The sequence below is a fragment of the Ailuropoda melanoleuca genome, chromosome 16, assembly GCF_002007445.2.
Source record: "Ailuropoda melanoleuca isolate Jingjing chromosome 16, ASM200744v2, whole genome shotgun sequence".
In the NCBI taxonomy this organism is placed as follows: domain Eukaryota; kingdom Metazoa; phylum Chordata; class Mammalia; order Carnivora; family Ursidae; genus Ailuropoda; species Ailuropoda melanoleuca.
The window spans coordinates 65,226,935-65,252,595 of record NC_048233.1 but is presented as its reverse complement, the minus strand read 5'-3'; the positions used below and the strand labels follow the sequence as shown (position 1 = coordinate 65,252,595).

The 25,661-nt window shown below is 37.2% G+C and overlaps 1 protein-coding gene across 1 annotated transcript in view; it reads right to left on the bottom strand.

The window, feature by feature from the left end:
- Positions 1–25,661, bottom strand: part of PDHX (pyruvate dehydrogenase complex component X) — a 62,357-nt gene that overhangs the window by 22,882 nt on the left and 13,814 nt on the right. The window contains exons 2-5 of the mRNA XM_002920619.4: positions 25,144–25,224; positions 13,330–13,430; positions 7,457–7,656; positions 5,614–5,712 (exon numbers count right to left, since the gene is read on the bottom strand). Coding sequence (XP_002920665.1) covers positions 5,614–5,712; positions 7,457–7,656; positions 13,330–13,430; positions 25,144–25,224 — 481 coding nt within the window. The remainder of the gene's footprint in view (positions 1–5,613; positions 5,713–7,456; positions 7,657–13,329; positions 13,431–25,143; positions 25,225–25,661) is intronic.

The following is a 25,661-nucleotide window of genomic DNA, read 5'->3' as shown; positions in this document are numbered from 1 at the left end:
ACAGGTGAGAGGAGGGGTTCTTTGAAAAGAGGATGGATGGTCAGGGAAGGCGTGAGGACGTGATATTTGTGTGGAATGATGTGAAGGAGCACGCTGCAAGAAGAGCTGGGGAAAGCATGTTTCGAGGCAGGGAAAATACAGCTGCTTCTAACAACAGAAGGCAGGCCAGTGCGGAAAGAGCAGTGAACGAGGAGGAGAGGGTGAAAAGATGAAGCCAGGCTGGCTTCAAACCCAGTGTGGCCAACTCCAGAGCCGGTGCGTTTTCTACTACTTTTCTCATACCTGTGCACACAGTATGCACATATAGACCAAGGCAAAGTCAGAATAATTTTTTCTCATGTGAACAGACTAGGATAGAATCCCGTACATCTCAGATTAACAGCAAGTCTGCGACTGAATGACAAAATGGGATCTACCTAATCGAACGCTAAATGTAAGACCTGACCATGGCCTCCAACCCATCACACAAAAAGCAGCCCGGGCATAATTGGAGGCAGAGCTGGTTCTCAGAGCATGTGCCACAACACGGTGACGGCAACAGAAAGAATGAGGGCGAAGAGGAGGTGTGTGGCCTAGGGAATGACCTTATATATTGTTGAGGCTTTCGACAATAAGCTTACTTCTCTTTGGAAGTTAACTTTAAATTTACTTATATTCATAACCAAAAGCACCATTTTCCAGTTAATTATGATAACATTTACGTGGAAGTAAGTGGCTGCCAATATCTTTTCTGGGGATTTATGCCATGAGCCAAAGCCCTAGCCAGATAAATAAACATATGAGCACTGAGGGGCACCTGGGTGGCTCAGTCGGTTGAGCACCCAACTCCTGATTTCAGCTCAGGTCATAATCTCAGGGTCGTGGGCTCGAGCCCCATGTTGGGTTCCGCGTTCAGCGGAGTCTGCTTGAGGATTCTCTCCCTCTGCCACTCCCCCCACTTACTTGCACGTGCTCTCTCTCCAAAATAAAATAAGCAATAAAATATTTTAAAAATGAGCATTGATATATAATAAGGCCTTCTGTTGATTCAGAAAAAATGCCTTCAATAAAAGATATTTAGCTTTTAAGAGTTCTTACAAGTCACAGCCTAAATTACCGTCACTTTTCATTATATAAGGTAATTAAATACATATAACAAAACCTATTACTAATCTGGGTTCTATATCAAAGTTTAGCATAAGAGTGACATGTCTAAAACACATCCGTTTCTTTATACAGGGATCACCAGTTTACTCTCAGGCATCAGTTAAAAACAAACAAACAAAAATAACGATTGACAATAAAGACTACAATAGTCTATTTAAGATTGGTCACACTAGACTGACACATTTTTATTTCACTGTCAGCATAACTAATACTATTTTATCAAGAAATAGGCAATTTAGTTTCATTCTTGTAGTAATTAAGATTCTTGGGTAAAACGGCTCTTGGTAAAGAATAAAAGTAAGGAGAAGTCATTAATCATAACCAAGTAAACACAACATCAGTTCTGGCCACTGCTTCACAGTGAACTTGTACTGCTGATTTTACACTTCCATACCTCATAAAGCATAAATGTTAATTATTGGTTAATAACAGCCAACTATTTAGTTTCTATAATGCAGAGAATGCTTTTAATGATTTTTGTCCATGAAATAATGAAGCCAATTCTACTTGAAGAATTAGGTGGGCATTAAAAGCTCTAAAAATTAGGAGAAAAACAAATACGCCACACACTTCTGCACAAAGGCAGAAGAAACCCTGGGAGTCCACTCAGGGTAGCACCTTCTCTACTAGGATCCCTTAAAGAGTAATTCATTCGGGTGGGCTATGACTTAGTTTTAAAAAGAAATACCACTGCAAACATGCTAGACACTCACCTGTCACACCTATCCGAGTTTTGATGCTGTGATATGAATACAAACATTAACTACCGCTATGATTTAAGACACAGATATACAAAAGATGTTAGATTACAGGCAAAGAACTTAAATGTATTCTGTCTCTAACTATGGCCCCAGCACTAGCTTTCCTAAAATAGTTACATACGCAGGCAAAGTCAAGTCTATATGCTTTTGTGCAACATACATTCTGAGCAATATGTTTGGGCAATATGTTTGCTCTACTGCAACATTTAAAATAGCAACCCTAACAGTGAGGATTTACTTCATAAACACAATGGATCAGAGGCACTTCCTCAGCAGCTGGAACTGATTTTTCTATTCTCCTTGCATTTTTAGTTGACAATGGAAGAAGGAAGGATGTCCCTCCAAAATTCAAGAATTTGTGCTAAGGTATTTTGGGGGAAGCTGAACCTGCAATTTTTCAATCTTATCAGAAGATGACATTTCTGTAGGCGACAGCAAGTCAAGGTTTTTTTTCAAAGTCCACCTTAATATTAACCTTAAAACACAGGCACCTTTAGTAGCATACGAAGCAAAAATCTTAAATAATACATGCCTTCATGATCGATTTTTCTCATGAAATCTTTTGTAATGTGTCAGATTTTGAAGACCAAAGGTTGACTCTCTTATGGTGCAGAGTTAAAGAATAAGGACAGAAAAGAGAACCGGAAATTAGGAGGAGGAAGATGACAAAAATATTAAAAATATAACTATTTTAATAGTGCTTCCTCTGGGTATGCAGCAAGACAATACCATTTCGTTTTCTTTAATAAATATTACATTACAATTATAACTTCAACTCAGGCTTTAAAAAGGTGCTATTTGTTCACCATATATATAGTAAGCACATATGGAAAGAGAAGGGAGAAAGGAAGAAAAGGCTATTTCATTCCTCTGCTGCCACAGTGCTGAACTGCCTTCTCTAACAACGGACTTCGAAAGATTCTTCTCGGATCACACCTTCCTTATTAACTTTTTATCCAGCTCCTAGATATCCTCCAACACAAGAAAAGTTGCCTTCTAGAAGTTTACCTCCTGATTATCTCAATACAACTACTGCACTACTACCTACCAAACCTCCCTCTCCAGTTCCAAACTGTCTCCTGCAAGTAACCTTCACCTCCCTGATCCTGATGCCTGTGGGCTTGTCGGCAGCACTGACGACAGGCTTCAGAGCTAACACATCACTCACTCCACCAAGACAAACACTTTCCCAACGCCCTTACTTGTATTTATGGAGTCAAAATTTCATTATTCAGTCCAGAATCCCAAATTAATTCCTTCATTCACTGCTATCCTGGTCCCTGCTCCCCATTCAATCCTTTATGAAAGCTACTGGATTCTGTCCTTACAACACTGTCTCGATCAGTAATCTCCCTTCTACTTTCACCTACATTGAAGCATTTTTTATCTTTTACCTGAATTACTTTCTAAGCCTATCAATTTATCTCCTAACCTCAAGTTTTTTTCTGCTCCAAAGTATCTTCTACAAATTTGCAAAATTAATCCTTCTAAGGTACAGCTATGATTACTTTACCAAAGATTTCACCAAATCTTGATCAATGATTAATGAATTAAATATAGATTCTTGGTCCTATCCCTCAGAAAATCTACTTGGCTATAAAGAAAGCTGCTTTATACTATTTTTATGGAGAGTTTACTAAAACATAGACTGGTAGATTAATAAAATCAAGGTACATATAGTAGGGTGGATGTGGGGGGAAAACTAGGCTTAACTGGCTATAAGGATACTTAATTTTGACATTTTATGGCTAAGTGAAACTTTTTAAGTCCTTTAACTAAAACTTGACAGTCTAGGATACTACTTTTCAGTCATGGGTCAGGACAGCTGATCTCCAACTCATGTAGTATGACAGGACTCACAGTATGTGTTGAAGGGAACCACATACACACGTCTGATGAACAAACCAATAAGGCTGTAATATAGATAAATGAGGCTACCTAAAAATTAAACCTGGATTGCTCGCCATAGAAGAAATGCCCCCAAATAAACCAAGGCTTCATTTTTTTAAAGATTATTTATTTATTTGAAAGAGAAGATGAGTACCAGTGGGGGGGCGGAGGAGCAGAGGGAGAGGAAGAAGCAGACTCCTCGCTGAGAAGGGAGCCGGATGCGGGACTTGATCCCTGGACCCCAGGATCATGACTTGAGCCTAAGGCAGACACTTAACCAACTAAGCCACCTAGGCGTCCTAAACCAGTGCTTTAATGAAGAGTAAAATAAGCCAATGGAAAAAAAAAAGAAATGTCCCTTGATCCAGCACTGTGACTTAATATTCATAACCTTTGCTCATCTCAACTTAAAAAATTTTAGCCAATATTACTGATAACTTTTTATCAACAGTATATGGGGAATAAGCATATTGCTTTAAAATGTTAATTCAATTTGAAGAACTTATTATTACTGACAAAAGAAATGTAATACAGGGGTGCCTGGGTGGTGCAGTTGGTTAAGCACCCAACTCTTGGTTTCAGCTCAGGTCATGATCTCAGGGTCGTGAGATCCATCGTTGCTCTGGGCTCCGTGCTCAGTGCAAAGTCTGCTTAAGACTCTCTCTCCTTCTCCTTCTGCCCCATCCCCCACCCCCGCTCGCTCTCTTTCTCTTTCTAAAATAACACATACCACTACAGCAATTTTACATTAGTCATATGTCTAAAGGATTAATCTTTGCCTTCCCCACTAAATTAGGTTTCAATAGAGCAGGGGCCATCTGTTCTCATACACTCTTAAAAGACACAAAATGTAAACAAATGGAAAAATGTATCAGTGTTGTGGAACAGGAAAACTCAGGATCATCAAGATATCAATTCTTCCCCAAATTAATTGTAAAATGTGATACAATCCCAATAAAAACACCACCATTCCCCTGTACCAGCAGGGCAAATGAATTGTTTAAAATTCATTCGGAAAAATAATAAAATAGGAATAAACCAAGAAAACTGGTCTACTGAAGAAAAAGAGCAAGGATAACTATCAAACTTTAAACCTTACTATAAAATATTTATAATTAAGAGTGTGGTACTAAACAACTTAGGTGCTAACTCATGGACAGTGGAATAGAAAAGAAAATTAAAAAAAAGAGCCAACTGCATAGGGAAATCACTTTGATCATATAAGTGACTGAAATCCAAACAGATAAGAACGAAAATATTTTTAAAAGTATATTTCCAGGGGGCGCCTGGGTGGCCCAGTAGTTAAGCGTCTGCCTTGGGCTCAGGGCATGATCCCACGCTGGGATCGAGACCCACATCAGACTCCTCCGCTAGGAGCCTGCTTCTTCCTCTCCCACTCCCCCTGCTTGTGTTCCCTCTCTCGCTGGCTGTCTCTGTCAAATAAATCAATAAAATCTTTAAAAAAAAAAAGTATATTTCCAGGTTTTAAAAATCTAAATGGGATTGCAAGCTTATTTAAATATAAAACAATATAAAGGTTCACCACTTTGCACTCTATAATTTTCTGCATTTATCACAATTTCTAAGGATCTGGCTTAGTTACCAAATTAGAACCGTTCTCCACTAATGCTGTAATTACTCTGGAATAACCCTAGCATAAAATACAATTCTGCACTCACAAAAGCAATTGAAAACACAAAAGAACAGTATATGTCCTTTTAAATCTTAACACTGAATAAGCTCTTCTTCAAATACTTTCAGAAAAAGCTGATCATGATAAATTATGGAATTGGTTGTTACAAAAAGCACAACATACTCTTTAGTGAATATCCCCCGAGGGCCAGTGGCTGTGCCCTGGCTAGCATCCAGGGCGTGTTTTTCCAGAATATTACGGGCAGCTGGACTTAAACGGAACCTAAGAAGAAAACATGAAGATTAAGGAAATCAATAAACACTCGTATTTGAATCAAATATACCTAAACATGAACAGTTTAACCAATAATCAGAAAAATAAAAATTGATAATAAAGTTAAAATGATTCTGATAGTCATATAAATTAATCTGTACTAATCTGGTTTATTTCACTACCAAAATATTTTCATATACATTTAATTAGTTACTATTTCAAAACATTCTTTTAATAAGAGTAAATATTCAAAAAGAGAGAGCGTCTATTTTGACTAATAATTTTTCACATGGCTCCTCATCAAACACATAAATAAGGAACTAACTATACTGTTCCTTCATTTTTTTCTGTGTGGTAAAATGTACAAAAAATTTACAATTTTAAACCTTTTTAGGCGTACAACTGAGTGGCATTAAGTACAATTACCCTGTTGTGCAACCATCGCCACCATCCATCTCCAGAATTTTCATTCTCTCAAACTGAAACTCTGTACCCATTAATCAATAGCTCCCCATTCCCTGCCCCAAGCAGCTGGCATTCTACTGTCTTTACTCATCTGACTACTCCAGGTAACTCATGTAAGTAGAATCATACAGTATTTGCTCTTTTGTGATTGGCTTATTTTACTTGGCATAATGTCATCAAGGATCATCCACGTTCCAGTATGTGTGTATTTCCTTCCTTTTCAAAGCTGAGGAACATTCCATTGTACGTATATAGCACATTTTGGACACATGGGTTGTTTTCACTTTTTGGCTACTGTGCATAATGCTGCTATACATGGCTGTACAAATATCTCCTTGAGTTCCTGCTTTCAACTTTTTTGAGCATATGCCCATAGGAGGAATTGCTGGGTCACACGGTAATTCTATTCTTATTTTTCTGAGGAACTGCCGTACTGTTTTCCACAGTGGCTGCGCCATTTTATATTCCCACCAACAGTGCACAAGGGTTCCAATTTCTCAGTATCCCCATCAACGTGGAAAATTACAACTCAGTCCTTCAAAAACACTGACAAGAACTGACACTGGTAAACCAAAAGAAAAAATTTTTTAAACAGTAAGGGTCTGCATTTTTATTTAAGTTCAAAAGTGGTTCTTAAGAGGACCTTTCTCAATGAAGAACTTTTTCTTATAAAGAAAAAGTAGTTCTGTATAATTATAGAGAATGTTAAATAAATGAACTTGTTAAAATTTTCAGAATCCACCAATTAAGGCTATGTAAGGCTGAAGTGAAATGGTGTTTACTGAGTATCTGTGTTATACGGGGACAAAACTGAGCTCCAATCAGTGTCGGACACTCAAATGCAGTACAGCTGTAAAGGAATGCATGTTAAGATGCTAATTCCATTTTATGGAATTTATGCCAGTTATACATTTAAAAATGGAATTCATATTACGGTAACTAGAACTCCATGGACGGAAACATGATATGAAGTCTGGTATATTGAATTCTAAAACGTACTTCAAGTTCAACATGGACACAGACTACTTGCTTTGTTCGCCACCAGGTGAACAGGGCTTTCCTGCTACCTGGAATGTGACAGGTATTCAGTAACTGTTTGTTGAGTGAACAATGACAGTAAAAGAATCATTCCTAGGCCTCAGTCACCTAAGAGAAAAAGGGAAGATCAGCCACTCCCTATGTAAGGTACAAAGATATTTTAAATATGATAATGACTACAATGTTCTAAACGCCGCTGTAACTTTTTTTTTTTTTTTTTAAACATCAGCATCCAAATAAACATACTCACTGCAGTTTTCCCAGTGTGTGTTCCTTTTTGACAGGAGGAGAAATTTGTGGTTCAGGTGGGGGACAAGGCACTGATGGCTTTGCAGCTGGTGATGGAGGACCTACATCTTTGGGGATTTCAACATGTTTCCAATCTTCTCCTTCTTCAACTAGCAAACCAATTAGTGAACCTAGTCGTATATTTTTAGATCCTTCTTCAACCTGTATTTTAAAAAGAAAATAATTGCAGGGATGGAAAGGCTCGTGACCATATGAAGTAGTTTAGATAATTCTGTACTGATTAGAAAGATCTCTTAATTTGAACTAAAATCTGCTTCCAAGTCAGCCTGCCTCCTTCTTCCACCCACCAGCGTCCTTTCTTACCTTCCCCCATGTATACCTTCCTTCACCACTCTTTCCATCTGTTATTAATGCTACATTCTAAGAAAAAAAAAATCTAGAATTTCTCCTCTGACAGCTTTTAAACATATAAGAGCAATCATTATCATCTTCCTTTTGATGTCAATCAGTACAAATCCAAAACAGGAGACTGCGGTTTATTTCAACTATCTCTCTTTCCCAGATAGTTTCTTGTTACAATAGCTTAGGAATTCCAAGAGCTCACAATGAATTAAGTACCCTAAATTAGTCCTATTACTAACATTAATTTGATGATTAATTTAATGTAAAATGTATTCAGTAAACTTAATATCTGGAAAAAAGTATATCCTATCATATAAACAGAATTGGTTACTACTCTGGTTAATATTCCCTATACTTAATTTTTTCCAGAAGTATCTATTTACCGAACCTGAGAAATAAAATAAAACCCCATGAATTTTTATAAGTACATCAGAAACACAGTGGTGTCTCAGCTAATCAATCTTTCATAGATAATGCCAATTAAAGGGATAAATAAGATAGAAGTTTTTTTAAAAAAAAAAACTTTTATGTATTTCAAACATTTCAGCAGCATTAACTTATAAAGAAAGGGCTGATTTTTATTTACTCAGTAAGAGAAGTCCCTAGGGAACATTCAGATGATAATGTTTTTAAGTTCAGGACTGGAAGAAAATGTCATTCCTTTAAAATTTTTATTATTGTCTTTCAATTCCATTAAATAAAGTTCACTACAGATGTAATTTAATAAATAAGAGAATGAGAGGCTGTAGGATGTTCACTAATATAGTAATTACAAGTAAGAGCATAACTCCTAAAATGGGCTTGACATTTCTGATTAACATTAAATTTGATGCTTATTAGTATGTGCACTATTCTAAAAATAAATTAGGCATAAGTCAGGGGAATTAGGAAGCTTTTTAAGTTTACAAATTACTGATGGAGAAGAACAGAAATAATGTTTCAGTGAAGCAAAATATATATATATAAGAAATGAGTACAGAATATAAGGACATTTAATGAATTGCAAGCTGTGAAAAAATACTGAACAGCCCAAGAACAACTTGTTTAGCTGTTTGTCACATACTGAAAAGTTTTAGTTCTGTGTACTACTTTTTTTTTTTTACTACAATGTAAAGAAGATGAGTTAATATTATTTTAAATAAAAATTTTGTTTTAAAACAAAAAACCACACTCCACATGGATCAAGAGTGGACTCCAAAGGACTACTCGTTGGTAAGGGCTGGAAAGTCGCCCAGCATGAGGCTGATGGGACTGGGGAGTAGACAGCAACGTGGGACAATAGGTGGGAAGCCTGTGGCGCCTATTTCTCCAAACACCCATAAAGGAGCTGAACTCCATTCTGGGGCAGACCCCTAAGATGGAGGCTCTTTCGTTACAAAAGACGTTCCCATAGGCTGACATGAATCACCTGCAAATGGGCTGAGTAAAGACAGCCACCTAAGCTCCCCAGCGTCCCGAGGCTATGAGATGCTGAAGTTGAGAGACAAATCCTGTACAGCAGAAATTCCCAACTGAAAAATTATTTGAGGGGGTTCACTCCATTAAAGGTGCTGATAAAAACTGTGTGTAGATTGTGATGTTAAAAAATAATCAGTAAGTTAAATAGTTTCTTCTGTAAAATCGAACAGTGTGAGAGCCGCTGAGCACAGAAGGAGCATGTGCCACGGTGAGTGGAGAGAAGCAGAGTCACATGACTGATTGGGTTTGAAACTTAGTAAAACTTTTCCATCATGGCTTCGACCATTGAACAGTTTGAAATTGTCTGTATTCTTTAAGATAAACACTTTAACTTCTACGCACAATGAACTTTGGTCTGAAAGGAAGATACGCAAGGAACACTTAAGCTGAAAACAAACCAATGACAAGTTAAAAATGCAAAGGGGGAGAAAAAATGCTCACTAAATCCTTGACTAACAGTTTGGCAGCCAAGTGCCAGGCACTGTTCTAGAACCGTGAAAATTCATTAAGTTCTTCTAACAACCGTAGGAGGTGTTGTTATTATTCAAGTATAGATAAGGAAACTGAGACACAGAAAGGTTAAATGGCTTGCTCAAGATCATAAGGCCAGTAGGTATCCGAGCCAAGATTCAAATGCAGTCTGACATTACAGATAGCACTCAACATGCCAAGTACCAAATCTGTGAACTGCATTCCCAGGACCAAAATTATCATACAGCAGTTCAAGATCATGCTCCCACTTTAAAAAATAAGCTTAACAGAGAAGATAGGGACTGGATTATAATTCATTTAGCTTTTAATTCACGGGGAACACAGACTCATTTACCACTTTAAGACGTCATTTACCCATTTCAACATGGAAAAATTAGAACCGAGAATATCTCCCATTTAGTAGAATTTGCTCTGAGCTTTGAGGGTTATTTTTTCCATTAAAAATGTTATAGCCTACAGAGAAGAATCAATTGAAGGTCTCACAATGTCAAATTTCAACCATAACCTTTCAAACACTGAAATTCATCTTTAAAGGTGACTCAGGCAATTTAATGAAAAATAAGGGGTGAAAGGGACCTAACAATAAAATCATATTGAAAAAATACAGTCTTAAAAAAAAAAAGAAAGAGGAAAAAAACACCTGTGACATAGTATGTGAGATGCAGCTAAGAAATTGAAGAACATGAACAGTACCAAAAATAATTGTTTTTTATTATTTTTTAATTTTAGGATGATCAACAAAAGGAAGCATTTTTTTTCTTTTTTAAGTAAGCTCTCCCAAAATGGGGCTTGAACTCACGACCCAGAGATCAAGAGTCGCAGACTCCACCAACTCAGCTAGCCAGGCACCCCTAAAGGAAGTATTTTTAAAATTTTGCTTTAATATCCATGGATTTTAGTTTTCAGAAAGAATTCTACTCTTGAAAATTATTTTGAAAAATAATGGTCTGTGAATATAATAAAAATCCATCAATGAATGTTTTGCCAGTCAATAAATTAAAATGTCAAAAAAATTATGTAAGTTTAATAATCTTAACATCCTACACCCTTTTCATTCTCAAAAGTATCCTGGTTTGTAACAAATCATACAGTAACCCTAAAATGTTAGAAGCCAAACCAGACAATCTTTAATAAATTCTCCAAACAGGGGCGCCTGGGTGGCTCAGTCAGTTACGCATCTGACTCGATTTCAGCTGAGGTCATGATCTCAGTGTTGTGAGATCGAGCCTCACATTGGGCTCCGCACTGGGTGTGGAGCCTGCTTAAGTGTCTCTCTCTCTCCCCATCTGTCCCTTCCCCTCCCCCCTCTAAAAAAATTAATAAATAACAAAAACTCCAAATATGTCATCCTAATATTCTACTTTAGTAACATCATTTAAAATGCCTGCTGTCCAATTTGCTGAACAAATTTAAGACTAAGCTTATGAACTGATACATGTGTAAAAATTTAAGATTTTCTGTACAATTTACTAGTGATTAAATAAGAACAACTTTCTCATGAACTGAACTAAACTGGAAATGAATCATAAAATTATCTACACTGGCAGCAATTATTCTTTATTAACATTATTAAAAGCTTCTAAGATCTTTTCTGGTTCTGAAATGCAATAAATATTATTTTATATAAATTGGAAATCAGATGCAAAAATTACAAATGAGAACAAAGATATGAAATTGGGCAGGGGGAGGGGAAGAATACAAAAACCTTTCAAAGACTATGCAAACAAATCTCCATGAAGAGCAAGATAGGTAAAAAATTTCTAGTGGTTTCAAAAATGTGCACAAGCTAAAAACTAGAGCTTTATATCACCACTTGCCTTTTAATAAGATCAATCTCCAACTCCTTGATTCTGAAAGTAAAGATCTCGTGTAAGTATTCTTATTAAAATCAGTTTACTATGTGTGCTTATATGAGAATTTTCCACAATGAAAGACAAAGGTGTAACTTCCACGGGGGTGAGAGAGCTGAGAGTGGAGAGGGGTGAAAGACTAAAAAACCCCAGTGATATCACCAATATCACCCTGATTTTTTTTCCTCCATAAAACTGTTACATTGTGACATGAATATACTCCCATTCCTATTATTCAAAATGCATGTGGAATAATAATAAAGCCATAAAGCCCTAAAATACACATACAATCTTTTCTTTGGCAAGGAAGTAGCCATTTGTGCTGCTAAAGCCCTTATTAATCATATCTCCCCCTCAGCCCCCTACCTTCTCAGAGCATTAGGGGCCAGATGAATAGGCACTACTGACCTGTAACACTGTTAGCAATTTGAAATGCATTACTGAGCAGCTAAGTGGGAAAAGCTATCAATTCTGCACGACTTTCCATAGTCAAACCATCCAGAGCCAGGGCCAAGAACACAGCTTGCCAAAAGCATACACAATAAAACGTAGCTGGGTTTATTACATACGGTAATTCAAACAATCTTTTCCTTTTTCAAAATGCCACATAAATTAGTTGAAGAAACTATTTTTGGTATGAATAATTATATTTTCCTTGTTATGAAGGTATAGAAATTTTAGCTTTCCATTCATTATTTCCTCCAAGGAAGTATTTTCAACACTGTGTTTTAACATGGCTGTTAATAATGTAAATGACAACGAAACGAAGTTTGATAACTAGAATGTAAAAAGCAACACATAAATGATGAAAAAGGGAAAAGGATTTTCTAGTAAGAAACACAAGTGAAAAACTGTGTATAGATCTACATCTAATTAGATTATAACATTCCAAAGTGTGGTCTTTGGATAAAATGTACAAAGGAAGGTGTTGTACACAATCCCAAAACAGAGGTGAGCTAGCATCTCAGAATTTAAAACATATCAACAATGGAATACTAACAGATGTGCTGTGTCTCTGCACTAATCAAACTACAGAGGCATGAATGGATACTTACTGTTCAGTTGCAAATAACCAATACAAATTAATTAGATAAACATATAGATTTACATAGGGGCTAATGGTCCCCAAGAGCTGAGTAATTATAATAATAATGAAAGTAGCAACATTTATTGATGCTTGGTGGGTGACAAGTCTTGTACTGAGTGTCTATGTATTATCTCAATCTCTACTACTGCTCCATGGTGTAGATATTATCATTATCTCTACTTTATTATGAAGAAAAAGGTACAAAGAGGTTAAAGAATTTGCCAATCACCAGGCACCTGAATTTGCTTCAGTCAGTTGAGCGTCCGACTCTTGGTTTTGGCTCAGGTCATGATCTTAGGTTCGTGAGATTGGGCCCCAGGCTGGGTTCCATGCCCACCATGGAGTTGGCTTGAGATTCTCTCTCCCCCCCCCGCCCTTCCCCCTGCTCGTGCATTCTCTTTCTCGCTCTCTCTCAAATAAAATCTTTAAAAATAAATAAATACAATAAAAAATAATAAAAATTTATTACATAGATACAGATAACACTATAAACACAGTGGTAAAAATAAAAGGTGACTTTAATTCAAGAAACTTCACATTTAAGAGATCTTCATCCCATTGAAGACAATCAAAATAAAAACTTACCACTATTTTGGCCAAGATGCCGTCATCACTTGCATCTAAGGTAACCACAGCTTTGTCAGTCTCTATTTCACATAAGGCATCTCCAGCACTCACAGCTTCACCTACAAAACAAGACTGGGTTTGTTTTGTTTTTTAAAATATGCATGTTAGTATGTGGGTTGGAGTGTGCGTTAAGTGCATAAAACATGAATAATGAATACCAAAATATTCAGTAGCTAGCTATGGGCTGTAGAATTACAAGTAATTTTCATTGTGTATGTGTGTGTTTGCATGTGTATATATGTGTGGTTTGTTGTATTTTCCAAAAGCTCTATAAAGGACATAAACGTGTTATAATAAAAACAATTACAAAAGATTATTGAACAGATATTAAAAATGAAATCACATTTTAGAAACAATAGCAATGAATGCATATTCTCTTCCAAACAAATCAATTTCAGATCCATTCCTTTCTTTTTAATATGTTTTGACTATTATTCCATGACGAGAAAAGTTTTACAATTAATAGCACTTCTGGGTTAACATTGTAGCATAAATTCAGAAACCCTATTGGCACTGCAGTCAAATAAAGCATATTAAACAAAAAGAGACAATGTCAAAGACACAACTGAGGTCAAATCAGAAACATTTCTGTGCAACAGAAACAATATGGAAACTCAAAAATGTTGAGCAAGACCTGACTTGCTGTTTCTGGAACTAGAAGCAGGTGGTGGGGCGGGGGAGGTTGGCAGGGTGAATGCAGTGGTTTCCTTTGGAATAAAGAGAACTAGAAGTGATTTGCTGCAGAAAGGGATGCAAATCAGAATCTCCCCTTAAAGCTAGGGCTGGGTCAGTGCCTCTATTCATAAAAGAAGGCCAATGGGGCAATCAAGACCTGTTGACTAGGACCCTGGCTTTAATCAGAACTGTAAGTCTAGTAAGGAAGGGAACAAAAATACTACCTCAATACGAGGATCTGAGCCAAGCCACTCTCTGGCTCCATTACCGCATCTACTGATATCTCCAATATCAATAGCAAAATCCCTAGACTGGGGGTGGGGAAAGGGAGAATGGAGGGCAGCTGGGAAGACACTGAAACATAAACTAAAAGCCTTTTTAAATAGATAGATAGATAGATAAATAAATAAATAACAAAACAAAGTTCCAAAACATTTGAAGAAATTTAATGCTAAGAAAGAAAACCACAAAACCAGTAATGAAAACAGAAATTTATTTCAGATGAAATTCATTTAGTGCAACCTGCCAGATTTTTAAGTATTTTGAGGATGTTCAGAAATACAAATGAAGGTAAAAGATCCAACACAAGAACAAGAGATAAAAAACAATGTACAGAATGAAACAAAATGACATCACATAGGAAAAGCCTAATTAGAAATCTTGTAAACGAAAAATACAGTCATTGAAATAAAAAGAAGCAATCATTGGGATGTATTCTAGACTGGACATAAGAAAGTGAATTAGTAAATTAAAGGCAGCATTAAGGAACTACAGGCAGAGAAAAAGATTAAAAGTAGAAAAAAGCAGCAAGAGACACAGACTGAGGCTGCAATGTTTGTCTAATAGATTTTCCAAGGGAAGACTGGAGGGAATGGTTATATATATAAATAAAAGAATAAAAGGAGTCTTTAGACATAAAAGGCTAAGAAAATTTACCACCTATTGACGAGCTATTAAAAAATGCAGTTCATCAAGAAGAAAAATGGACATAAGTGGGGGCCCATGGACTACACGAAACAAGTTACTACAGAAATTGATAGAATGGTAACTATAAATCATTTAAAAGCTAATTTCCGAGGGTTTAAAAAAATGTAAAACTCAAACTCTAAAAAAAAGTAAGCTGGATAAGGAAATGTTTAGTTGATAATTATAGCATGCAAAGAACTTTGACATAAATAGGCAGGACAAATGCTAAGTAACTCTAGATTTTATTGGCAAAATTTAATTAAATATGTATCCAAAATATTTAATGACGTACACCCCCCAAAGAAATAGAAATATAATTTACAGCATTCCACAAAGCAGAGGAAAAATTAAATAAAAACTATCACCCAACTGAAGACAGACACATGAAAAGAAAAAACAAACAAAAAAACCCAAAACTGTAGAAGTCCAAATGCATCAGTAATTGTAATAAATAAAAACGGATTAAAACAACCTACTAAAAGCAGTAGAAATAATCAAAATGAATACAAAAAAATAAAATCTGCATAAACGTGGCTTACAAGAGACAGACCTAAAACAAAACCAGAATAAAAAGACAGGTATGTAACATACAAATACACTCCCTCATACATATACCAAAAATAGCTGGTATAGCAGTATTTATAGGCACACTCAATAAAAGAACATGAAGGAAAATCTAAAACGCTAAGATAAATATGCTCTGGAAGGTCACTGTATAGAAACTACTTCATTGTATGCCAAGATGGTCACATAGATGGTTATATTATCTTCAGTTAAAACAGTTTGGAACCATCAATATAAACTATTTTAATGAAATCAACATTATCTGTTAGATGATATTTATGAAACACCTAAAAGGTGATTGCTGGCCTAACCCTAAAGAGATTTTTCTATTCAACAAATATTAAAAATGCTTTCGGGCACTGAGGATACAGCAGTGGGGGCGGGGGAGTTATGATTCTAACCTCAAGAAGTTTGCTTACTACCTAGTGACAATTAATTGGAAATTATGGTGGGATTAGGTAAAGTTAGGATGCCACAGTAACACTCAGGAGGGACATCTAATTTAGTTTTTGCAAGGTGAAGGGCTTCCTAAAAAAAGAATATATAAGAATATATATATATTTTTTCTTTTTTACAGAATTATGTATGTTATATACACACTATTTATACATATATATAATCTGAGCCTGAAAAGATGAGAAGACAATCAAGTAAAGAAGCAGTGATCCAAGCAGAAGGCACAACATACCCAAAGCCCAGGAGGCAAAAGAGAACAGGAAACTTTGGAGGAGCTGGCTAATAGTACCTGAGAGAAGCAATGAGAGATTAGGCTGGTGAGGTAAGCAGAAATCACACCCAAAAGGAACCTTGTATGTCACATGGAGAAAGCAGATTATAACATCTTACACACTTCTTTTTAATGACATATGTTTTCATAGTTAAAATAGACTGTATTTCAAAAGGAAAAAAAAATCATACCCTTATGTTTCTGCTGTAACCATGGAAAAAAAACAATGGAACTAGGCCACTTAGCAATTAAATACTTCTAGACACCTAGAAATTCTGCCCATAAGAAAACAGTAAAATGATGTTTTATCATTCATGTTCACCTGCTGCAAATTCCAAACACCCTTTAAGAACCATAGATTAAAAAAAAAAAAAGCCCCACAAAAAAAAACAAACCATAGATCAGCCATCAATCTAGATGATTTTGTTTCTAGTCCTGATTCCTACAACACTTGTAATTAATTTGAAATGAATCACACATTGCATTCTAAAATGTTATGTTGCTACTGTTATTTGTTTTTTTTCAATTGGGTTTTCCTCTATTTACCAGGCTATGAGCTTCTTCACAGTAGGAATCAGACACATCTTAAGTGTTTTACATTCTACCTCATTACCCTGGACTCCAGCTAGTGCTTCACACATGATGAGTTTGCGATTAAAATACTTGAGGGAAAAAAAAAAATACAGTAATTTCACAAATCCTCATGTCATCATAAGGTTGACATCAAGCTATCACTTATATTTCATTTGGTTCTAACATTTGATTTGCAGCATGCTTCTAACAGTTAATCTCAGGTATCCTATCTCAGCTATCTCAGGTAGCCTATTTCCTTTTTATGGTGTTTCAATTCTATGTACCTACTCACATAACACAGACATATATATTTGCTATATGAGAATGCCATGAGAGAGAAAATGGAAATAAACACAGAGAAGGATCGATCCATTACACAATGAACTTTCCCCAGAGACCATAGCAAAGTTTAAAACATCACACTATTATGTAAGGGCACATTACCCCTAATTTTATGAAACTAAGGTATTAGCTATCAATAATCAAACATAAAGTAAATACCAAAAGAAACTCTGGCACTTATTATAAGCCATGATGATTCTAAATATCCTCAGTTTTGGCCTCGATGAACAAGTTAGTGCTATAACTGAGAAAGTCTGCGAAGCAGAGTAGTTACAACTCAGACACAGGTTTGATTCGAAGCTCTGACACTTGTAAGTAATCGTGACCAAATTACTTAATCTCTCAGGAAGGTTTTGAATGCATAGCTATTAAAAAAAGATCATGGAACTGGAAATGTTAGGTTAACTCGTCATATACATCTTCAAACACTGCACAACATCTTTAGATAAAAACATGAGGTATGGTACTGAGAACCATTAAGAACCAGGACTCATTCTCACTCCCTATCCCATACTGTCATTTCAAACAGATCATTCAACAATTAGTATACGCCAGTATATAAGGCATTATACAAAGCACTGGTTGCAAACACAACGAGAAGACATGGTTCTGTCCACAAAGAGTTTGTAATCCAAAGGAGAGGGCTGAAAAGCCAGCACAGAGCATCACGGAGGGTGTGAGGTGTCAGATGGCTCCTCGGCGGCCATGTGGCAGGAGATGGCAGCTGTGCAGTGTCTCTGCCCCATCTCCCCGTGGCGCCTGTCAGCAGCCGAGGCGGAGCGGGCCCGGAGCGAGAGTGCGGGCCCCAGGAGGGGCCAGAGCAGAGGCCCGCCCGGGGGCCGCTCCCCAGCACCGAAGCCAGCATCATCGTCGGTTCCTTCGTCCAGACGGGCGGCTGCGGGAGCTGAGGCCTGGAGTTACAGAGGCTTCCCCTGCTCTTTTTAAATTCCGGGTATGACATATAGTCTTGATCAAACACAATGGTCATGTTTATAAAGTAAATAAATACATCCTGTGACTTTAACAAAATAATTTTGTCCTGCCAAAAATTAAGGATAAAAGTCTTTATTTAAAAAGTGTAAAGGTAGGGGCGCCTGGGTGGCACAGCGGTTAGGCGTCTGCCTTTAGCTCAGGGCGTGATCCCGGCGTTATGGGATCGAGCCCCACGTCAGGCTCTTCTGCTATGAGCCTGCTTCTTCCTCTCCTACTCCCCCTGCTTGTGTTCCCTCTCTCACTGGCTGTCTCTATCTCTGCCGAATAAAGAAATAAAATCTTTAAAAAAGAAAAAAAAGTGTAAAGGTATATATGGTGGTGGTGGCGGGGCGGGGGAGAGCTAGCTTTCATCTGTAAGAGCAAGTAAATCACACCTCCATGAACATTAAAGAAAAAAACCTCTTTTTAGTGCTAAGTTGAAGCATAATAACAGCTATGATTTGAGAAAAATAATTCAACTGTTTACATGACAAAAACTTACTAGTTAAGTATGTAAATGACATTGTACAAGACAGTATGGTAAAAAATAATAAAATCAGACAGACCTACTTCAGAAAGTTCTTAATGTGACTGAAGAGTACAAACAAGCAGGCCACGGCCATCCCACCCAATCAGGGAGTACAGCAGTGTGGGAAGACAGAGGAGGAGCCCCTCGTCAGTGTTTGTCAACCCTTTTCACCTCATCACACACACACAAAATATTATTTGCATGACCAAAGACCCCAGGCAACAGTGCTCCTTGGCTATCCGAGGTCCTGCCCTGAGAGCCAAGGCAGGAGTAGCAGTTTGAGAAGGAAATGGCTGGGTGAAGTTAACCTTCCTTATATCCTTCTGACCCCTTACATTTTATTATGTGGCCTATTTCAAGTGCTCAACACACACGTGGCTAGGGGTCACCCACTCTATGGGACAGGGCAGATACAGAACACTTCAATCACCACAGAAAGTTGTATTAAATAGAGCAGCAATTAGTAACTGCACTCACTCTAAAATCCTAATGTGATAGAAATATTAACAATAAATGTGAAAAAGCATAGATGGACTGCTGTTCAGCAACGAAAGGAAGGCACTGCTGACAGAGGCTCCAACATGGATAAGCCTCAACACCACACTACCTGGAAGAAGCCAGTCACAAAAGACAACACATTACAGGATTCTAGCACATGAAATGCCCGGGAAAGGCAAAATTTGAGAGCCACAAAGCAGATCACGCTAGGGATGGGAGAAAGAAGTGCCTGCTGTCAGGCACCCGGGATATTCTGAGTGACAAACATGTGGTGATATTGCACAACTCTTTCTATTTAACTAAAAATCATGGAATTGTCCACTTAAAATCAGCAAAATCTATGCTATGTAAACTACATATACCTCAATAAAGCTGCTAAAATAGTAACAGACCGAAAAAAATGGTGAAGCTACTTATGAAACGTGTGTTTCAAAACTTTTCCATTTTAGGGCCACAGACGTGGACACAAATCCCTAGAAATAACAGACATTGGAGCTCTTCTTCGGTAGAATGCAGAGACCCCGTGTGAGCCCACAATGGTACCTTGCGATAACACTTCCAACAGCGATGAACTCCGTCAAAACAGTTTTACTTCGGAATTGTATACTCTACATTAATGAGATCTAAAGACTTATCCAATAGCTATTTGAGATAGTGTGGAGATAATTCCCAGTCACATGACAGAAGGAATGTCCACATAAAATGACAGTCTCGGAGGGAGATCATCAAGAACAGCAGCAGCAAACAGACTGGCGAAGCACATGCTGTGTTCCAGACACCGCGACGGAGTCAGTACTCTGCGGGACTACCTCCACCTGCTTCTCCTCCAGTGTCTCATGGTATGCTCTCCAATCTCTCACGAGAGAAAACAGTGTTTTTCATACCCTCAAATACTCTCTCACACAAGGGGAGAACAAGAATATTTTCTTCCTTTTGTTATTTTAACAGATTTGATTTCAATTGATGAAAAAATAAGCTATATCCATGTTCATTAAACTGAAAATATCTGAAGCACATTTTTCTCTCCAAATAACAAACTTGTAAAAAACATGTGGAATTACAGTTCAGTTCACCTATCAGGAGATTCCGACACTGTATATGTTACCGATCACTTTTGAAGTGTCTTCTCCACCAATTTTATAATGCATGCTCTTTACTTAACCCCAGGCTGAAGTTAAGTATTGCAATATTTGCTATAAAACTGCTTTGCTAACATTCATTAGATCAACAAAGATGGGAAAAATTTATATATTATTGCATATTTCCGAGGTTCCAACAAAACAAAATGAAACTGAATTATCACAGACTTCTAAAGCCAGGGATATACCTTAGATTTCAATTAGTTCAACTCACCCCAGAGTATTTCATGGCAGAGTGGGACCCCAAAGGACAAACCGTGATTCCCAGGCCAGAGTTCCTTTCACTGCACCTTTCACCTTAGCTAAAAACACACCCTCCCGCACCCCCCAAATCATTAGTAACAATAGTTGTGAATTACACAGTCTCCGATTTTCAAGAAATCATTAAAAGTTTTTAAGACCAAACTGCTATCCATTAAAGGTTATCAGGTCATTAGCCTTAAAAATAAACTAGATTTATAATTAGATATAACACTAGTGTTTTTTATGAAAAAAATTCAATCCTCTTAATGTTTGAAGGTCTAAACTCATTGTTTCAAATAACAGCGACCATGCATTAAAAAGCTCTCAAGACCAAATATTTTAAAAAATACAGCTAATAAGACAAAGTGGTATACATAAAGTTTGATGCAAGAATTGAAACGTTTTTCATACCAAATGACTGAACCAAGATATCATAAATGTATCAAACCCCAGACATACTTAGTCGTATAGCCACATGTATACTGTACATAAATGTTAATGAAAATAAGTTATGCTCAAAAGATCACAATGAAATCATACACATGATGAACTTAAAGAAAGAAGACGATGAATTACTGAGGACCAAAGATTAAGATTACTCAATTACTTATAGTATATTAGTAAAGGAACACTTCTTTTCAGTTGGCAAAACACAATTTTAACAGTAACATTCAGGGAAACATGCTCCAGGGGCATACAGCATATCCTGGCTTGTCCTATGTGAAAACAGCACATTGTCATCAAAAGGAAAAAAGAACAGAATGATGAGACCATATGTCTCCTGCCTCTTCATCATACTCTCCATATTCTAATGGATATGAATAAGTTATCAGGTTGCCAGACAGCTAGAAGTCTGAAGGATAAATGAGGGTCAAAGAATCCTTCTTATCTACTTGCCTCAAAATGTGAAAAAAATTAATCTTTTTATAATAACCCTGTTCTGTGTCTGAATCATTATGTAATGACACCAACACTCTGTCATAGTGAATATGGAAACAGCCAAAGCTCTGTAATTCATCAAGAAAAAGAAACCTAAAAATAGACTCCAACTGATTACATTATTTATAAAGGTGAAACTTTCTTAGATACTGATAATTATTTTAAAAGATAGCAGCCGTGCAGAGCCAACTGCTCAGAGTGCTTCCTAATAAAGTGCTGGCTCTTTCACTTATGTGATCTATGTCCTCCTCAAATTCTAGAAAACTCTCTGCCACTTTTGCCATGAATATTATCTTTTTCTCATTCTCTTTTTTTTCCTCCTCCTAGAACTCCTGCTATTGGATGATTGGGTGATTTTCATTTTATTCCTCATGCCTCAATTCTTGTTCATGTTTTCTGCTGCTTTATCTCTCTGGGCTGCATGCAAGCTAATTTTCTCAAGTTGAACTTCTGTTCACTAATTCTTTGCTCAGTCACACTTTAACCCAACCTTGAGTTTTTCGTTTTCTAATTTTAGAGACAATATTTTTCATTCTTAGAAGTTCTGTTTGTCCTTTTCAAATCTGTCCAAACTTTCTGGAGAGTGTCTGTCTCTTTTCAGATCTTCAATTCCTTCTCTTACATGTTTAGTCATTTCAAACAGACATTTTTATGTATCTAGCAATTCCAATGAACTGAAGCTCTTACAGGTCTAGACCTGCTGCTTGGTATGCCTCATGACCTTGCTCCTAAAAGACTGCTTCCACGTTTTTATTAAATTTGAGATTATGAACTCTTCGTAAGTGGGACTTTATCTGGAAATCTTGTATGGCTTGGACTGGAGGCTGCATCTTTCCAGAATAATGGCTTCTGCCAGGGAACCCAGGAAGACTGTCAGCCCAGAACCACTTTACCTCTGCTTGTGGATTCCCAGAAAATGCAAGTACTATAAATGTGAACCTCAAAGCTTCATGAGGATAGGCCTATGAAAGCAAATTTTCAAGGGAGTAGGCATTCTTATTCCATACAGATCCCAAATCCAACAAATGAATTTGCTTGTTATCATACGGCATTAAATTCCATCCATATACTGAACACTCTCAAATTTCTATCTCCGAGTCAGACTTCACTCATGAACTTCAAATCCTACAACCAATCATCTATTCAACACCTTCACTTCAATGTCTAATAAGCATCTCAAATTTATCACATCAAAGCCTAAACCTAACTTCTTGATTTCCCCTCCCCTCGTTCCCCCATCAAAAACACCTGTTCCCAATCTCATTTATTCTTCTTCCAGCTCAGACCTTGTGGGGCACATGGCTCCAACTCCCACTCACCACTGTGGATGCTGCTAGCATTTGATGATTCCCCTTTCTTGTATTTAAGTACTACTTACCATTTAAAAATTTGCTTTATAATTTTCCATCCAGTAGTGAGCAGAAGCCTTACCCCATTGTTTAGATGGTCATACTGACCAAAAGTCCTCAGGGTTGACTTCAAATGTGAGCTGGCAAAGGGGGCTACTTAAATGACTTATAGTTTGCTCTTAATACCAGAGTACCGTTAGGGTGTAATGCCACTGACAAGGGTTGAGAAAGCACACAGAGACCACTTCCTATATAATAACCATGAGTTGTGGCTAGGTTTTAGGATAAAGACCTTACAGACTGACAAACCGACGACTGGTATTCAAGATCCTTCCCATAACCCATCTGACCTCACACACACTATGCCCTTAATGCAGCCTAACTACCTACTATTGCCAAAATACATGTCATGACACCTCATTTCAAAGATTTTGCCAAATTGTGTACATTACCCAGGATGTCCTTTCACAGTTTTTTGCTGTTTTGTTTTTTTTTTTTAAACAAAACCCACGTATTCTATAAGAACCAGGTCAAATAGTACCTCATCTGCAAAGCTCTCTTATCCTTGTCATATTTCCTGCTTTTGGCTTCCTCTTCCCCTGCCAATATATTTACTGATCAGCCACTAACTGTGCTGCTGGGTGTGTTCCAATTACTATGTTAGTCATAAAAGGTAAAGGAGACATATCAAGACATATTCCCCACTGACGAACAGGATTAAGTAATGCTTCCAATCAGACATGGTATCTAGCACAGCAAGAACCAGTCTCGGTCATCTGGATAGCCTCATTGTACCACACCTCCTAACCTCCATATTGGTCTAATCCATAGTTCCAAGTTCCTGTTGTGAGGTCCATTTTGTAATCTTCCTTGTTGCCTTCCTAGCACCCCAGTCCCCCTCAAAGAAATGAGGCATTCTCCTAAACTCTCAAGCTCATTTGGCTAAGGGTCAGAAGTCAATATTTGCAGCGTTCTTCCCAAACCCCATATTTGTCATCGCTGGCAAAAGTGTTACCATTGGGCACCTGGGTGGCTCAGTCGTTAAGCGTCTGCCTTTGGCCCAGGGCATGATCCCAGGGTCCTGGGATCGAGCCCCACATCGGGCTCCCTGCTCTGCTGGGAGCCTGCTTCTTCCTCTCCCACTCCCTGCTTTGTGTTCCCTCTCTCGCTGGCTGTCTCTCTCTCTCTGTCAAATAAATAAATAAAATCTTTAAAAAAAAAAAAAAGTGATAACATGAATGGCTCTATCTTCTGGAATCCCAATGTAACCATCAGACTGAATTCTTGCCCACTGCCTAAACTGTCTCAATGTTATTTTACAAGCACTAGACTGGACCACTCAATACCAGTATGTGCCTGGATGATATCTGTGTCCGCTGAGTCACACACGTCCTTGCCAGGGCTCATCTCTGGTATTAGATATGGCATCCCAAGCCATGTCATCCATAAGCTCCCTTCTTTCTGTTTTTAACACTTGGTTCACCATTTTTCAAGCTGAAGCATAATAATGGCTACAGGAAATTCATCTGGTCCATTTCTCTGTGTATCTTGTCTAGCAATTTCTAATAGGGACTGGAGATTCATCCTCTTTCCTCCACTAAAGTTTAACATGTTGCAGAATGAGTAAAGCTCGGGGAAATGTTACTCTACTGCCACACGTGGCAATGACCTGGGGTGGGGGGAAGGAAAAGAGAGCAGCCACCAGAAATATAAAGTCTCCTTCTCCAGATCTTTTCACATTAATTGTTCCTTTGTCCCTCTGTATGATGGAGGCATAATAATACATTTCACTATCTAGTAGGACTAGAATCCTTCTCTACTGCTCTTCCTTGGAGAGTTTTCTCTATTATTCTTACTTATCTGTTCTTGCCAATGAAATTTAAAATCAACTTGCTTAGCTTCAGGAAACACACACACATACACAGACAGCATCATCATAAAACCACAAATTAAGTTAAGGGGATCAACAAATTTATGATGTAGACACTAAAAGCTAAGTATAAAAAGTAAAACTAAGAGAAAAAAGTCTCAAAATATTTTGAGTCTCAAAATATATTTCTCCGCTTGTGAAAAGATACAGGCTGAACCCAGAAAACCTTTGCTACACTACACATTACCACGGGAAAAGTTTATTTAAACAAACTTAGATTAACTAGCGGCGGATGTGATTTATTTTATGTGTTGTGTAATACAGCTGATTGGAAAAGAACCCAAAACGATGAAATAACGCAAGGCGTTAATAGTGTACTCGCTCACCTTCCTTTTTCAGCCATTTCACAATGTTTCCTTCTTCCATTGTAGGAGACAGCGATGGCATCAGTATCTTAATGGGATCAGCTGAAAATGAAAAAAGGAAAGATTAGCCACAAAAAAATAATGCACCTCATGAGGCATCAATAAAAAGCCCAAACACATTAAAATCAAATTCAGTTTGAGAAAGAAAATATTCCAAAATCTAAAAGACTCTCAAGTGGTCAAACTAAGTGTCCAATAAATAGTATGGAAACATAAAATTCTCATTTTTTTAAAAAAAATTAAACTCTTTTTGGAATACTTTCCTTTTTCATAGCTCCCCAGTCATGTGTATTTTCAATCCAGATGCTTACAAGATTAAAAAAAAAAAAAAAAGTTGATTTATGTTTCCCCTCCTTCTTCACGTTTGTTACAGCAAAAAAATATTTACAAGTAAAATGACCAAAGGAAAAGACAAATAAGGGAAAAAAAAAAAAACAACTAGGGTTCTGATAACCTACAACAAAGTAATCAAAATTAGA